This window comes from Scylla paramamosain, chromosome 28 (assembly GCF_035594125.1).
Source record: "Scylla paramamosain isolate STU-SP2022 chromosome 28, ASM3559412v1, whole genome shotgun sequence".
NCBI lineage: Eukaryota > Metazoa > Arthropoda > Malacostraca > Decapoda > Portunidae > Scylla > Scylla paramamosain.
The window spans coordinates 7,280,001-7,297,500 of record NC_087178.1 but is presented as its reverse complement, the minus strand read 5'-3'; the positions used below and the strand labels follow the sequence as shown (position 1 = coordinate 7,297,500).

The window sequence follows — 17,500 nt, the reverse complement described above, 5'->3', positions numbered from 1 at the left end:
CAGCACCAGAAGTAAAGCATGAAATCTTCATAAGTAGCTACAAGAAAGTAAAGGATTAAAACTTTTACCCAGTTTAAAGATTGGATGTGGCCATGGAACAAGTAAAGATGTCTCAGAGTGATTAGTGATTAAGGAAAGATGTACCAAATAGCAGTCAAAGAGTTTAGACCTGTAATTAAAAGGAGAACAGATGTAACAGGAGAGAAAGATATAAAGAGCATGCATTACAGTAGAGAACAGAGCATGCCTGGCCTCCTGAGCTCCCACTGCCTCGTGTATTCGTAAGGTAAGAGGTTTATTTGGTCAACTTAATTAAAAGCAAGTCAGGTGAGGATAACGTGCTGGTGTCCCTGAGAGATGGGGGTTAATTAATTAATGTACAACAGGTAACACCAACACAACTCTTCCTCTCCCTGCGCTGCCAACCCTTCCCCGTCCCCTCTTGCGGTTGTGTCTGCATTGCTTCGCCTCTCCATAGACGTAATGCAAGAGTTAATCGACATTCCTTTCATTTATTTTCCTACTGATGTTTTCATTGTCTTATATATTTTTTTTCTAGTGCAAGTGTTTTTCATTATCTACATAGATCTAGTAAGGACAATATTTAATTAATTTCCCCATTCACTTGTCTTTCTGATGATATTTTTGTTTCCTTAGCTTTTTTTCCTGGGCAAAAAATCACTTTTTTTTCTAACCCAAGAGTTACTTATGATCTTCCATTTTTTTTATATCTTTTTTTTCTAGTGTAAGAATTTATCATTATTTATCGTTACCTCCACTGCTTTATATCTTTTTTGATCCAGGCGTTACTGATTATCATCATATTAGTAATTCCATTTCCTTTTATTTTTTTTTCCAGTGCAAGAATTCACTTTTATTTATTTATTTATTTTTTCATAATCCAAGAGTTACTGATTGTCTCTTATCTTATGCCTCCCAATACAAACGTTCATTACCTATTTCCTTATCATATCCTTATCAGAATAGATTGAAGGCTCTCTTCAATACTCCTATATTCTCACACGTTGATTTTTCTATGTATAAATCAGGAGTCAATGCTTTCCATGTAAATATATTCAGTTTCTCTTCAGAACCTGTTTTGCTGATAAAACTTTTATTTTCGAAATAGTTCAACTGATGTCATATATTTTAATTCTCATTCATATCCTTGTAGTTTTATAACTCTACGCCGATATACTTGTTAAGCAAATAACATTCTCATATTTTTTTTTCCTTTACCTTACACAGTACAGACTCATCGCCAACATATTTACCTGCACTCTTTATTAATTCCCAACTCACATTTCAAAAACTTTGTACATTTTTCCCTTACATTTCAGTCCCTTCACTTCAATCATTCTATCATTTTATTTTCATATTTTGTCCACTACTTCTGTGTCTCTGTGTCCGCGCCCTTCCTTCAACGATAAAAATGCTTCGGGGCCATTTTATACACAGCTATTTCGCTCAACAAGAATTCTTTGCCATTACATTCCCTCCCTTTCTGTCTAACCGGGAACATTGTCAAGAGAGAGAGAGGGAGAGGGAGAGACAGGGAAAGAGAGAAAGAGAGTCGTCCTAGATTGCAAGGGATAACTAAACTCTTTTCCCGGCAAAACTTTCACACTTGGCGCAGCGTTCATTCCCTCTCTACCTCCCTCCCTCTCCCTCGGGAACTCGTCGCTAAGCATCTCCCCGGCCGCTGGAAAAAAGGTCGTGAGGCTCCAGGATAAATATTACGCAGCAAATGTGGGTCTCTAAGGATGTTTGGTCCCTCTCGGCTCCTCTCCTTGCGATTGCCGAGTTCTGACCTGATCCAACCTTCCACAGCCATTGTACAGGAAATAAGACTGCTTTGTGTGTTAGGAAGAGTGATTTGTGAGTGTTTTTTTTAATGTTTTCACTTGTTATCGTTGTTTTTTTCGTGTTATCTTTGTTTTAAAGTTTGAGAAAATATGTTATGGGATAAAAATTATCAATAAGATGTAGACTGTTTTGTGTACTGAGAAGAGTAATTTACGGAAGTTTTCTAAAAAATCTTTTCGCTTTTTATTGTTAAATCTGCATTATCTGTGTTTCGGTGGGCTTTACCATTTCAGAAATGTGACGCGTGACGAGGACCATCGATTATATATATATATAAAAAAAAAAAAATAGACTGCTTTGTGTGTTGGGAAGAGGAAGGAAGAGGGATTTGCGAGTTTTATCTGAATATTTTCTTCAATCTTGAGCGTCGTATCTTTTGTATTACCTTCGTTTAGGAGAGTTTTACTGTTTCAAAGATGTGGCACGTTACGAATCCATCGATTATAAAAGAAATAGACTGCTTTGTGTGTTGGGAAGAGTGATTTAAATGTTTTATGAATATATTTTCACTCTTTACTGTTATACCTGTATCATCTTTGCTGAGGTGGCCTTTACGCTTTTAGAAAAGTGTTATGGAACGAAATTCATCGATCACATTAGAAACATGCTCCTTTGCGTGTTGAGAAGAGTAATTTGCGAGTGTTTTCTGAATATTTTTCCACTCTTTATCGCTAAATCTTCTGTATCATCTTTGTTTATGTGGCTTTTAAGGTCCGAAAAAAAAATGTGTTATGGAGCAGATTCATCCATTATACAGGGAATGTGGTGCTTCGCGTGCTGGGGAGGGTAGGCCGTTGTTCTCTAGATCTTTTTAACCCGAAATTGTTATACCCGGTGTTACCTTCGTCTAGGCGGCCTTCACGCGCTGCTAATGACTGATGTGTAACGGAATACATGGTCTTTTATGTCCCCTCTTTCGCTGCTCAATTATTTCCTCCCACTCACGTATCTTTTTCGAGTCTGAAGCATTTTTCGCTCATTTTTTTCTTAGGACCTATTTTTCTTGTGCCTGAAGATTTTTTGAGTCTGTTTAGCGCGTGTTAATTTCCTCGAAGGTCTATTTTTGTCTTGTATCTGCGCATTTTGTGACTGTTTTGCGCATTTTTATCATTATTTCCCTCCCACGTCCGTTATTTATATATGTATATTTTTTTTTCGCAAGCGGTTATTTCTGGAAGTGAAATTACATTCTGTTGACGTTTCTTTTTTTTCCCAGCAGCTAATGGGAGCGGCGCGCATGAGGCTCTTGTTTTCCTTCACCTCGCGTCGCCTCCGTCCAGGGCCCTGTTATCCGGAAATGAGCTGATGCAGCAATTGGGGCATGCTTAATTTTCGATTACATCAGGGACGAGTCGCCGCCTCTCCTATATGAGCTTCGGGGCTGAGTGTTGTTGTTGCTAGTGGTGGTGGTGGTGGTGGTGGTGGTGGTGGTGGTGGTGGTGGTGGTGGTGGTGGTAGTGGAGACAAGTGCTGGTAGTGGTGGTGGTGGTGTTGTTGGTGGTAGTGGTGTTGTTGCTGGTGTTGGTGGTGGTGGTGGTGGTGACAGGACGTGCTTGTGGTGATGGTGTTTGTGGTGATGCTTTCCTATTTTTTTATGATAACAAGGAAGGCCAAGCTTTACTCAGGAAGACTTGATAATCCCTTTCATAAGAGGTACGAAAACACTCACACACACACACACACACACACACACACACACACACACACATTTACAAGTATTAGCGTGCAAGAATACATAGGAGGTACAAGTGCATTTCATTAACACACAAAGTGGACGCGTGTAGTGTAGTGTGTGTGTGTGTGTGTGTGTGTGTGTGTGTGTGTGTGTGTGTGTGTGTGTGTGTGTGTGTGTGTGTGTGTGTGTGTGTGTGTGTGTGTACAACACACACACACACACACACACACACACACACACACACACACACACACACACACGAGTGTTTGTCGCGCAGAGGGCGTCAAAGGAAGGGATTACCAGATGATCACCTCACCACCCTCGTCTCCCTTGTCTTGGCCGCCGCAGCGCCGTCACAATCACCGAGGCACCAATGACAAGTTCCCCCGTCATTACTGGAGCTGGTCGCGGCGAGGCGGTGCAAGAGGCGGCACAGAACCATTCATCCACACGCCCTGCTCTGCCGATAGCGACAAGTCATTCGCTTACTACATGTAAATACGATAAACCTTCCGAGTGGACGGCTAATACACACCCCCACATCATTCCCGCTGCAGGAGCCTGGACCTTACGACTCCATTACTTTGTGTCTGATCAATAAAACCTCGACTTGATTGCTCTTTCAACCACAACCATCCGACGCCAGACTGCTGCCTCCAGTCGCTCTTAAAATTTAAACAGCGCTACGTTTATGGAACGTATGGAGTTAAAGGGAGTTGCTATGTTCAATTACGTGCATCGATATGGCACCGGTAAAATATTAAGGGTGAGGAGTGAGAGCTCTGAATACGATGGTTGGTTTACGGTGGTATTACGGGTTCTCATTTCAGTGCGTGTTTGCGTCTACGAGTCAATATTTGCGATGATGAGGTGCGGTCGCTCTTTATTCTCACCTTTAATAATGTTCCCGGTAATTTTGAGTCAGGCGGCGGTGGTGTTATGAATTTGCGGCCACAGAAACATATTGGCTAGGCAGTAAACAAGCCAGGAGTAAAATTAAGACAAGATAAACCCGCCTTTACCTGTCCTTTCCTACGCTGGTTTCTCGTCTGCTTCCCTCACATTTTGCACCTATTTCTCTCCAATCTCCCAGGGCTGATGCATTCCTAATTAGTGCTGAGATTATATTCATGACAATTCAATCGTAAAGCGTCACCTGGAACGGACTGCAAGTTTCCAGGTTGGTGGTGCATTAATCAGCATCCTTTACCTGTCTACAGCTTTACTACTCACCTGCTGGCCTCGGTTCTTGCTGTTTAATATTGTATCAGACATTTACGCCTCAGTAATTGCTCCTTATCATTACCAGGAGAATTTGACTCTTGCTTTGACATCTGTCGTCATTACAGAGTTAGACATTACGTGAATTTCAAGCATCTCTCAATGAAGCTAAAGCTGAAATTATAACCCTGAGAGAAACTACGATAAACAAGTGAATAATATCAAAGGGACTGGTATTGTCAAGTAATCCTACAGGTAAGAAAGATAACTGCGAGCTTACGAAATGCCAACATGAGTTTGTAATATACAGTTGAGCTAAAAAGATTAATGTAATAAACGTAAAGGTAAAATTGATGTAAAAGAAAAGCTTCATTATATGTATATATATATATATATATATATATATATATATATATATATATATATATATATATATATATATATATATATATATATATACATATAATGAAGCTTTTCTTTTACATCAATTTTACCTTTACGTTTATTACATTAATCTTTTTAGCTCAACTGTATATTACAAACTCATGTTGGCATTTCGTAAGCTCGCAGTTATCTTTCTTACCTGTAGGATTACTTGACAATACCAGTCCCTTTGATATTATTCACTTGTATATGTATATATATATATATATATATATATATATATATATATATATATATATATATATATATATATATATATATATATATATAACGTGGAGAGATGTCAAGAGGCCACTCAATATTAACACGAGTCCATCACGCCCCGTAATGAAGTTCTGTGACTACAATCTAATCGTGCAGCCTGAGGAAGACGTCGGGGAGGTAGGATAAAGTTTTCTAATTACCTCCGCTTTTTATACTCGAAGGCTCTTGAAAATCAAAGGTAATATTATCCTTACGCTCCCCATCACCGCTGCGCCTTTTCCACTTAGGAAATTATGACTAATTATCACTCTCAGGTAAATCTAAATAGTTTGTCGTTGCATAAAACAAGCCATCAAAGGTAGAATTCAATTAGCCATTCATCTCCTGAATCTACTAACTCATTTAGGGTAATCTGCATTTTTTTAATTTTCAATATTAATAACATTATCACAATTCTTCTCATATTTCACAGGCTTAACTTGTTTTTATATAATTTTTAGTGGCGCTTTTTCGTTGCATCAAATCCTGTGTAAGTTATTGATCTACCTTTTTTGTTTCTGTAAGTCAAAATTTACTGTACGAGTTATTTATTCCTTTTGTAGGTCTTATGTGATTCACAAAGAGAGAGAGAGAGAGAGAGAGAGAGAGAGAGAGAGAGAGAGAGAGAGAGAGAGAGAGAGAGAGAGAGAGAGAGAGAGAGAGAGAGAGAGAGAGAGAGAAATAAACAGGTTAGAATCATGGTGAAGCCCTCTCATTGCTTCACTGATACGCTTCAGCTGCTCGTGACTTGTTGCTGCTCCGCCACACTAACGGCCGCGATGGACGAGGTGCTTCCTTAACCCGAGACTGAAGGCTGCTGCTCCCCGACTTAACGTGAGGGAAACCAGGGAATCAATGTCTTCAAAACGGATAGTAAATGCTTAAGTTTGTAATGGGAGGTATGACCGAACACATTGCGACTAAAGAGACTAAAATGGCTATTCTTCTTGAAATTAATGTAAAGGAAGCTTAAAATACAAGATAAGAGTAGAGAAGAATACTTTTTCTTTCATTTTCCTCCGTGTCCATGGAAAAACGTTCAGGTGTCGACTAACATATTAAAAAGAATGATCATCACAAATCAAGGCTTTAAATAGATAACACGAGGCCGGGAGGTAGCGGCAGCATCGCTTCATATAAATGTTTTCTGAATGCGACACGGCAAAGAGGCAAATGAACGTGGGAAGGGCGGCACCGGAGCGTCAGCCTGGAGAAAGGTCTACGGGGTTTGATATCGCGTTTCATTTAATCAGTTATTATTGCTGTTGTTATTATTATTACTGCTTTTATTGTTGTTGTTGTAACTATTATCACTATTATTGTTAATATTGCTGGTGTTCTTAGCGTCATTGTTATTGTTGTTTTGTTACAGCATTAGTATTATCACTGACATTACCGTTGCCACTACCACTACCATACACCTAACAAACAGCACTCACAGAAAACACTCAAGTATACCACTGAAGAAAAGAAAACGAACAACTATACAAGACAATAACAATCCTCCCTTAAACCCAGCCTCGTCGCCTCACACGCCATACACATCCTTTTTCTCCTCCACGAAATCGAAACCGCTATACATCACAGGCCACTCACAGGACGCTAACACATGCATTACTACGGACAGCTTGAAACACCGCCCATATGTAAATTGCTCTTAGCGGGACGGACACGAGAACACAGCTTGAAATATGACCAGGCTCCCGCAGCTCTCCTGTACTCAGCATACGTGAAGGGATGTGAGGGATCGGGGTAACGCGTCAGTCTATGTATATGTTGTGTTTTCTAGTTGTAAATCATTGTGGTGCTCCTCCCATACTTTTTTTATTTTTTATTCCATTTTCTTTCTTCTGTTTTGATTGATCTGTTTTGTCCATTTGCTATCTTCTTTCGTTTTCTATTTACTTATCCCTCTCCATTTGAATTTTATTATAAATCATCGTGGTTTCCCTGCTTCACTTTTCTCCTTCCCTCTCTCTTTTTTTTTTTTTGTCTTTATTTATTCATTGTATCCATTTAATATCTTCTTCCTTATTGTATTTCCGCGTCACTTCTCTTACTTTCCCTAACCTACCCTTTTTTTTTTTATCTTTTTACCAATTTTTTTCTCCTGCTTAAAACCTTTATTTCTCTTTACCATATCCATTCCAAACTACCCTATTCTTTTTACTTATTCCCCACTTCCCTTCCCACATCCTCTCCAGCCCAGTATCACCGAACCTAAGCCCTTTCCTCCACTCTCATTCTAACCAAAGTTCTTTCCTCCAGTGTCATCTTAACCTCACGTCGTTTATTTTAGTCTCATCTTATCCTCTATCGTTTAATTTATTCTAATCGCAACCACATCCAGTCCTTAACCTCTTGGGCGCGGTGAATGGAAGCGTGTCAGAGTACAGCACGTTTAGTCAGGTCAGTCCTCCACTCAAATGCTCGAGGTGTTAATTTCCTGATGCGACACAGTTTCCTTGATATCCACGCCAGGGAATACCGACGAGAGAGTGTTCAGTGTCCAGCATAATTCACATTGATATTCTTACTTTCACTGCGCTAAAAGGGCGATGGGGAGGTTAAGTATTAAATATTCATAAAACAAAGAGGATATGGGACTCGGGGCTTCGTATGACATCAAAAGACATATTGATTTGTGTGAGAAAAGCATTAGTTGCTATTATTCTCTCTCTCTCTCTCTCTCTCTCTCTCTCTCTCTCTCTCTCTCTCTCTCTCTCTCTCTCTCTCTCTCTCTCTCTCTCGAGCAGCGCAGCACCGTCTCGCTCCGGACACTACTAAAGGCGAGGTCAGCAAAAGAGGAAGAAGGTTAAAGTTAAATGCAAGTTATAATCTGCTTCTCCTTCCTTCTCCCTTTAAACTCTGCTTCTAAGGGAGAGGGAGGAGTAAGAGGACTAAGGGGTTGCACTTTACAGGGGAAATGGGAGGGAGATTCAGTCCTGTTTCTAAAGGGAGAACAAAGGACACTCCGGGGGAACGAGGAAGGAGGCTGCGTCCTATAATCCTACACTATGCATTCTCCAGGTATCCTCTGAAGGCCTTGCAGTGTTCTCAAGGGCGGCTTTACCTTGCCCGGCCTGCAAATTCCTCCTACGCCATGTTGGACTCGCTATGACAGGCTCAGGAGGGAGGGAGGGAGGGAGGAGGGAGGGAGGAGAACTGAGGCCGACAGAATGTGGAAGGGAAGGATGGAAGGAAGTAGAAGAGAGAGAGAGAGAGAGAGAGGAAAGGAGAGTTGAATTGCTGGAGGAGAGAAGAGGGTGTCGGGAGGGAGAAATACTGGCTGAGAGAGAAATGCTAGCGAATCGAAGTACTGGGAGAGGGAGAGGGACGAGAGAAAGAAACGTTAACGGGCAAAATTGATGGGGAAGGTAGGTGCTTGGAGACGATGGTGCGAGAGGGAAGGTATGAAGGAAGGAAGGAAGGAGAAGCAAAGCAACTACACGAGAGATGACAGAGACAGCACATAACAAATAAAACCTAACCTATCCTAGCATAACAGTGTCACACAAGCACACAAACAATTTATTTTAGGGGATGATAGGTGGATATGTTTCGTACAGGGACTGCCACGTGTAGGCCTGATGGCTTCTTGCAACTTCCCTTTTTTTTATATTCTTATGTTTTTAAGCATGTAACAACACACAGCACACAGGCAAATCGTTAGTTAGGTCAGGAAGGCAAGAAGAAAGGAGGCGAAGGAAAACAAATGCACTGAGAAGAACACGTACAACAAATAACAAATAAAACCTAACCTGACTTAGCCTAAACACAACATCACACGCCTGTAACAACACACAGCACAAGCAAATCGTTAGGTTAGGTCAGGAAAGTACGGGGAAAAGTGGCGAAGCAAAACAAATGCACTGAAAACAACACACACAACACATAAAGAAAACCCAACATACCTAACGGAACATCACACAAGCCTGTAACAACACACACAACACAAGCAAACCGTTAGGTTATATTAGGTTAGGAAGGCATGAAGGAAGGAAAACACACAACACAAACAGAACCCAACAAACCCAACATCAACTAAACTAACATCACTTCACCTGTACCAACACACAACACACACAACCCAACACGTGACTAAACCGTTGGAAGTACACATCAGCCTCGGTCAGTTTCCCACAGGCAGCGCGGCGACAAACAACAGTACAGCACTCTACAAACACGCGCCATCCCTCACAGGAAGCCTTACACAGATTACCCCTCCGAGGGACACACACTCACAAAGCATAATTCACAAGGTTCCAAGAATTTCCCACCCGCTGATATCATGCTTCACAAACACCCGAATCTCCTACTTCCGTATTCATTAAACCACTTCTTTTCCCTTCCCATTTTTCCCCATCCTTTTCTGCCTTACTGTTTCCCTTGTTTTCCTTCCTGGCCCTAAGTTCTCCCCCCTTTTGTCCTTCTCTTCTATTTGTCCTTCTCTTCTCCTCGTCTTTCCTTTCTTTACTCTCTCTCTCTCTCTTCTCCCTCTTTTTCCTCTTCTCATTATTCCTTTTCTACCTTTCTTTCCCTTCCATTCTTACATTCTCCCTCCTTATCCTCTCTTTCTCTCTCTCTCTTCTCCTATCTTCTACTACTTTCCTTCCCTTCCTTTCCTTACCTTCTCCCTCCTTGTTCTCCTCCTCTCTTTTTCTCCCTCTCCTCCCCCTCTCTCGTGTTTACCCTCAGACACTTTCGTCCTACTCAGGTGACTACACAGCGTTTGCTCTCAGGTATTTTTTTTCCACGTGACTACACCTGGGGACTTTAGTGACACATGTTTGGTTTATTCAGCCTCGTGGACCGCTAAGGAAAATATAATATTCAAACTTGGGGACATGCAGGTAGTGGGGGGGTGGTGGTGAGTGGAGGATAGCTGGAACACACACACACACACTACTACATGCATTCAAAATACCGATTTGCATTTGCGAGGCGGACACTATAAAGAAATAAAACTTTGAAACTCCTGCATTTAAGAGAAACGAGGTGATCCCAGGAAGTTGAAGTAAGAGGCAGGTGTAAGTGTAAGGGTGCGTGTGTGAGGGGTGAGGGGTGAGGAGGGGCGTGTTCGTGTTGGGGAGACATACGTGGGATAACAAGTTGAAGGGGTATGCGTTGAAAGGGGAAAGGATTGATGGGAGAAAAGGTTAGAGTTGTTGTGGTTGGAGGAAAGGGTTGTGGTGGGGATGAAGGGTTGAAGGAGGGGAGGGGCTGGTGAAGGCACGTGTTGTAGGGGACAGGAATTGGAGGCGGGAGAAGCTGAAGGGGAAAAAAGTAGAATGGGGGAGGAATTGAAGAGGGTGAGAGATTAGAGTGCGGAGGCATTGAAGGGAAAAGGTTGCAGGGGAAAGGGTTGCAGGGGAGAAAGAGGTTGCAGGATGAAAGGGGTTGCAGGGGGGGAAGGGGTTACAAGGGGAAGGAGTTGCAGGGGGAAGGGATTGCAAGGGGAAGGGGTTGCAGGGGAAAAGGGTTACAGGGGGAAGGAGTTGCTGGGGGGAAGGAGTTGCGGGGAGAAGGGATTGCAGGGGAAGGAGTTTCAGGGGGAAGGAGTTTTAGGGAGGAGTTGCAGGGGGAAGGAGTTGCAGGGGAGTGAGGTGTTACAGGGGAAGGAGTTACAGGGGAAAGGAATTGCAGGGGGAAGGAGTTTCAGGGAGGAGGAGTTGCAGGGGGAAGGAGTTGCAGGGGAGTGATTTCATGCAGGAAGTTTGTGACGATATACGAGTGTTGGAAAATCCTGCTTATTCACGACGCTACAATGTGTCGTATTTCACACTCAGCGCCCAAAGATTCATGCAGACCACGCTCCTAACCTCTGACCAAAGTCCTGACCCATCTGTAGCCTCGCCTTCTCATTCCCTGCGGTGATATGTTTGTTTTTTTTCTTCACAGTGTCTTATGATTTAGATTTCTGGAGTCGTAAATCAGTCAGTCAGTTAGATATATACTCTCTCTCTCTCTCTCTCTCTCTCTCTCTCTCTCTCTCTCTCTCTCTCTCTCTCTCTCTCTCTGGTGATATAAATTTTTCCCTCTCTACTTCTTATGATTTCAGGAGCTTTAAGTCAATTAATCAGATATATACCTTTTTCACCTTTTTTTCCAGTGATACATTGTTTTTTTCCCCCACTGAGTCTTATGATTACGACTTTTGGAGCTTTAAATCAATCAGGTATATTTTTCTTCCCAGGTGTCATGGGCGCGGAGACGAGGTGATGACTTCCACATCCTCACCGTCGGTCTACAAGCATACTACAGTGACGACAGGTGGGTCTCCAGGTAGCAGCCACGCACCTACACGCAAAGCTTTCACTTCTGTGCCTCGCTGCCTTTACACTGGCGGCAAGTGGTCCCTCGTTTTCTTCCCCCTCCACTCTCAAGTACTTAGCTCGTTTTCTATTACTTATGGGATACAAATAATTTCATGTCCACCCAAGTTTTAATGACGCCGTTCTCCAAAGTTTGCCAGGGAAAATTTAAGCTTTTGTCTTTCGCGACGCTACGTAGTAATTGGATTATTCAATATTTTTTTGGCTATTAGATTATACTGGCCTGGAAATTAGTGCAAAATTTTCCACAAGCGAAGTAGGACTGGCTACGCAATGCACCAGGGAAATGTAACTTTTAAACCTTCCACTGCGATACGAAACAATTAGCAGCACCAAAAATAATGCATGAAATCTTTAAAATAATCTACAAGAAGGTAAGCGATTAAAATTAATAGATTTCACAATTTCTACACAGTTTAAAGATTGAATGTGGCTGTAGAACCAGTAAAGATGCCTCAGAGTGATTAGTAACTGAGGAAACGTATACCAAATAGCAATCAAAAGGGTTAAATATCATAGAGATCGGGAAAGAGAAAAGGAAAAAGAAAAGCGGGGTAGCGTAGGAGGGAAAAAAGGGTTAAATATCATAGAGATCGGGAAACAGAAAAAGGAAAAAGAAAAGCGGTGTAGTGTAGGAGGGAAAAAGGGTTAAATATCATAGAGATCGGGAAACAGAAAAGGAAAAAGAAAAGTGGTGTAGCGTAGGAGGGAAAAGAATAAATCAACCCACGCTGGACCATGGGATACTTCTGGACGTTACAGCTGAAGGGATGAAGGACTGAAGATACTGGAGTAATAAGACGGACGGAATAAGGATAAGGCTCTGAGGGACGTTTTGCCAATCGGAGTGAGCGGCGTGCCAATACTGAGCAATAGAAAGCAGCTGCAGAAGCAATACCAAGGCGGGCTGCGAGATTCTGAACGCTCCAATACTGTCACTTAAAGGAGAACTGGAGAGAAGAATACTTTTTGACTATCTTGCTTAAATGTAAGGTGCATGCAAGGCCACGTCACATCAAAGTGCCAGAGACGTTTTTTTTTTATTCTAGTTAAAAAAAAAGACTGTTTTGGGTGAGAAATGTCGAGGGGAATAATTTTTCACTCTACTGTGTTTAGAAGAGAAGTGTAAGCAAGCCAGCACCACACATCGATGCACCAGCGACGTTAATTTAACTCTCGACAAATAATAAGATCCTTAGTTTTGGGAAATATCTATTAGGAACATCACGAGACCTGGGAAACTAAATCGATCAACTTTTTTTTTTTTTTTTTGAATCAACTCCTAATTATCTTTTTTCTTTTGTGATTTGACGAGATAGTGACTCTAAAAGGTACACATTCTGCTCTCCTGAACACACACAAATACGCACACAGGTAAAGAAAGGTGTGCTTCCGACACACACACACACACACACACACACACACACACACACACACACACAAACAAACAGTTCAGAGACGAATTGAAAGACAATTAGTAATATTATTTTCTACTCAGACTGGCAGCTTCATTATACTTTGTGACTGTGTGTGTGTGTGTGTGTGTGTGTGTGTGTGTGTGTGTGTGTGTGTGTGTGTGTGTGTGTGTGTGTGTGTGTGCGTGCGTGTGTGTGTATCATTATCACCATCATTACAGCAATACCTTTTTTTCAATTTCCCCAAAATAACGAAGGTACAATTAACTCCAATTTCCAAGCAGAGGGATCTCATTATGATGAACCAAACTCAATTAAACACACACGCATAAAAAAATAATCTAAAAATATTAAATTATGATGCATTGTCATTAATACTAACGTGTTTTTTTTTTTTTTTTTAATAATGCCATTCAAACCATTCTTTCATCGTATTATCCAATCATGAAAGTTCATTCCTTTGTTCCTCATTTGGATCGAATCAAACACTGGAACCCTTTGCCATTTAATAAAAAAAAAATCAGCCTTTTTAAACAATACGGGGTGACCCATTCAATAATACGAGTAAAAACAAAAACAAAAAAAAAAATAAATAAATAAATAAAATTAAATAATAAGGGATGACCCATTAAAAAAAATGATAATGAAAATATACATTTTCAAACAAAACATGGGCCTGACCAATAAAAAAAAATAAAATAAAAAATTATATTAAAATATAACATGGGGCTTTTAAACAACATGGGCTGACCCATTCAACAATAATAGAAAAAAAATAATTAAAAAAATAAAAACACATCAAGGGGCTAACAAATAAAAATCTCTTTCAAATATAACACTAACTAATCCATTCATTATAAACAAAAAAAAAATAACCTTTACAAACACAAACACTAACAAAAACACAACCTTTACAAGCACAATACGAGCCAACCCATTTAGTCAGCCTTTAAGTCTTTGATGTAATGGGACACAAGTAATGCTAATCAATACTAATGGATAGCGGCAGGAACCTTAATGAGGGGGACAGTACACGCACCTGGCGGCCAAATGGGCAAAGTCCTCTCACCGTGATATCCAGGTGAACAGGCAGGTAACGTAATTTCAGCTTCACTCTCCCCTGAACTAAGGCCTCATTATTATGCTACATCTGGTGATAGTTGTAACGGTACCAGGGCCGCTTCTACTGCTGACTGTGTGTGTGTGTGTGTGTGTGTGTGTGTGTGTGTGTGTGTGTGTGTGTGTGTGTGTGTGTGTGTGTGTGTGTGTGTGTGTGTGTGTCCCTATCTCTGTGTGTGTGTGTGTGTGTGTGTGTGTGTGTGTGTGTGTGTGTGTGTGTGTGTGTGTGTGTGTGATGTGTGTGTGTGTGTGTGTGTGTGTGTGTGTGTGTGTGTGTGTGTGTGTGTGTGTGTGTGTGTGTGTGTGTGTGTGTGTGTCCCTATCTCTATCTGTGTGTGTGTGTGTGTGTGTGTGTGTGTGTGTGTGTGTGTGTGTGTGTGTGTGTGTGTGTGTGTGTGTGTGTGTGTGTGTGTGTGTTTATGTAGGAAGGATACTGGCCAAGGGCAACAAAAATCTAGTAAAAAGAAATGCCCACTGAAATGCCAGTCCCATAAAGGGGTCAAAGCAGTGGTCAAAAACTGGTGGATAAGTGTCTTGAAACCTCCCTCTTGAAGGAAGTCAAGTCATAGGAAGGTGGAAATACAGAAGCAGGCAGGGAGTTCCAGAGTTTACCAGAGAAAGAGATGAATGATTGAGAATACTGGTTAACTCTTGCGTTAGAGAGGTGGACAGAATAGGGGTGAGAGAAAGAACAAAGTCTTGTGCAGCGACGCCACAGAAGAAGGGGAGGAATGCAGTTAGCAAGATCAAAAGAGCAGTTAGCATGAAAATAGCGGTAGAAGACAGCTAGATATGCAACATTGCTGCGGTGAGAGAGAGGCTGAAGACAGTCAGTTAGAGGAGAGGAGTTGATGAGACGAAAAGCTTTTGATTCCACCCTGTCTAGAAGAGCAGTATGAGTGGAACCCCCCCAGACATGTGAAGCATACTCCATACATGGACGGATAAGGCCCTTGTACAGAGTTAGCAGCTGGGGGGGGTGAGAAAAACTGGCGGAGACGTCTCAGAACACCTAACTTCATAGAAGCTGTTTTAGCTAGAGATGAGATGTGAAGTTTCCAGTTCAGATTATAAGTAAAGGACAGACCGAGGATGTTCAGTGTAGAAGAGGGGGACAGCTGAGTGTCATTGAAGAAGAGGGGATAGTTGTCTGGAAGGTTGTGTTGAGTTGATAGATGGAGGAATTGAGTTTTTGAGGCATTGAACAATACCAAGTTTGCTCTGCCCCAATCAGAAATTTTAGAAAGATCAGAAGTCAGGCGTTCTGTGGCTTCCCTGCGTGATATGTTTACCTCCTGAAGGGTTGGACGTCTATGAAAAGACGTGGAAAGTGCAGGGTGGTATCATCAGCGTAGGAGTGGATAGGACAAGAAGTTTGGTTTAGAAGATCATTAATGAATAATAAGAAGAGAGTGGGTGACAGGACAGAACCCTGAGGAACACCACTGTTAATAGATTTAGGAGAACAGTGACCGTCTACCACAGCAGCAATAGAACGGTCAGAAAGGAAACTTGGGATGAAGTTACAGAGAGAAGGATAGAAACCGTAAGAGGATAGTTTGGAAATCAAAGCTTTGTGCCAGACTCTATCAAAGGCTTTTGATATGTCCAAGGCAACAGCAAAAGTTTCACCAAAATCTCTAAAAGAGGATGACCAAGACTCAGTAAGGAAAGCCAGAAGATCACCAGTAGAGCGGCCTTGACGGAACCTATACTGGCGATCAGATAGAAGGTTGTGAAGTGATAGATGTTTAAGAATCTTCCTGTTGAGGATAGACTCAAAAACTTTAGATAGGCAGGAAATTAAAGCAATAGGACGGTAGTGTGAGGGATTAGAACGGCCACCCTTTTTAGGAACAGGTTGAATGTAGGCAAACTTCCAGCAAGAAGGAAAGGTAGATGTTGACAGACAGAGCTGAAAGAGTTTGACTAGGCAAGGTGCAAGCACGGAGGCACAGTTTCGGAGAACAATAGGAGGGACCCCATCAGGTCCATAAGCCTTCCGAGGGTTTAGGCTAGCGAGGGCATGGAAAACATCATTGCGAAGAATTTTAATAAGTGGCATGAAGTAGTCAGAGGGTGGAGGAGAGGGAGGAACACGCCCAGAATCGTCCAAGGTAGAGTTTTTAGCAAAGGTTTGAGAAAAGAGTTCAGCTTTAGAAATAGATGTGATAGCAGTGGTGCCATCTGGTTGAAGTAGAGGAGGGAAAGAAGAAGAAGCAAAGTTATTGGAGATATTTTTGGCTAGATGCCAGAAATCACAAGGGGAGTTAGATCTTGAAAGGTTTTTGACATTTTCTGTTAATGAAGGAGTTTTTGGCTAGTTGGAGAACAGACTTGGCATGGTTCCGGGCAGAAATATAAAGTGCATGAGATTCTGGTGATGGAAGGCTTAAGTACCTTTTGTGGGCCACCTCTCTATTATGTATAGCACGAGAACAAGCTGTGTTAAACCAAGGTTTAGAAGGTTTAGGACGAGAAAAAGAGTGAGGAATGTACGCCTCCATGCCAGACACTATCACCTCTGTTATGCGCTCAGCACACAAAGATGGGTCTCTGACACTGAAGCAGTAGTCATTCCAAGGAAAATCAGCGAAATACCTCCTCAGGTCCCCCCAACTAGCAGAGGCAAAACGCCAGAGGCACCTTCGCTTAGGGGGATCCTGAGGAGGGATTGGAATGATAGGACAAGATTGTGATCGGAGGAGCCCAACGGAGAAGAAAGGGTGACAGCATAAGCAGAAGGATTAGAGGTGAGGAAAAGGTCAAGAATGTTGGGCGTATCTCCAAGACGGTCAGGAATACGAGTAGGGTGTTGCACCAATTGCTCTAGGTCATGGAGGATAGCAAAGTTGTAGGCTAGTTCACCAGGATGGTCAGTGAAGGGAGAGGAAAGCCAAAGCTGGTGGTGAACATTGAAGTCTCCAAGAATGGAGATCTCTGCAAAAGGGAAGAGGGTCAGAATGTGCTCCACTTTGGAAGTTAAGTAGTCAAAGAATTTCTTATAGTCAGAGGAGTTAGGAGAGAGGTATACAGCACAGATAAATTTAGTATGAGAATGACTCTGTAGTCGTAGCCAGATGGTGGAAAACTCGGAAGATTCAAGAGCGTGGGCACGAGAGCAGGTTAAGTCATTGCGCACATAAACGCAGCATCCAGCTTTGGATCGAAAATGAGGATAG

General features: G+C 41.9%; 2 protein-coding genes across 3 annotated transcripts in view; one reads left to right on the top strand and one right to left on the bottom strand.

Annotated features, from left to right (window-relative positions):
• LOC135114833 (uncharacterized) overlaps window positions 1-17,500 on the bottom strand; it is a 154,460-nt gene that overhangs the window by 101,956 nt on the left and 35,004 nt on the right. The gene's annotated exons all lie outside the window — the stretch shown is intronic.
• LOC135114834 (uncharacterized) overlaps window positions 1-17,500 on the top strand; it is a 116,442-nt gene that overhangs the window by 72,459 nt on the left and 26,483 nt on the right. Inside the window, exon 4 of the mRNA XM_064030959.1 lies at window positions 11,646-11,722. Coding sequence (XP_063887029.1) covers window positions 11,646-11,722 — 77 coding nt within the window. The remainder of the gene's footprint in view (window positions 1-11,645; window positions 11,723-17,500) is intronic.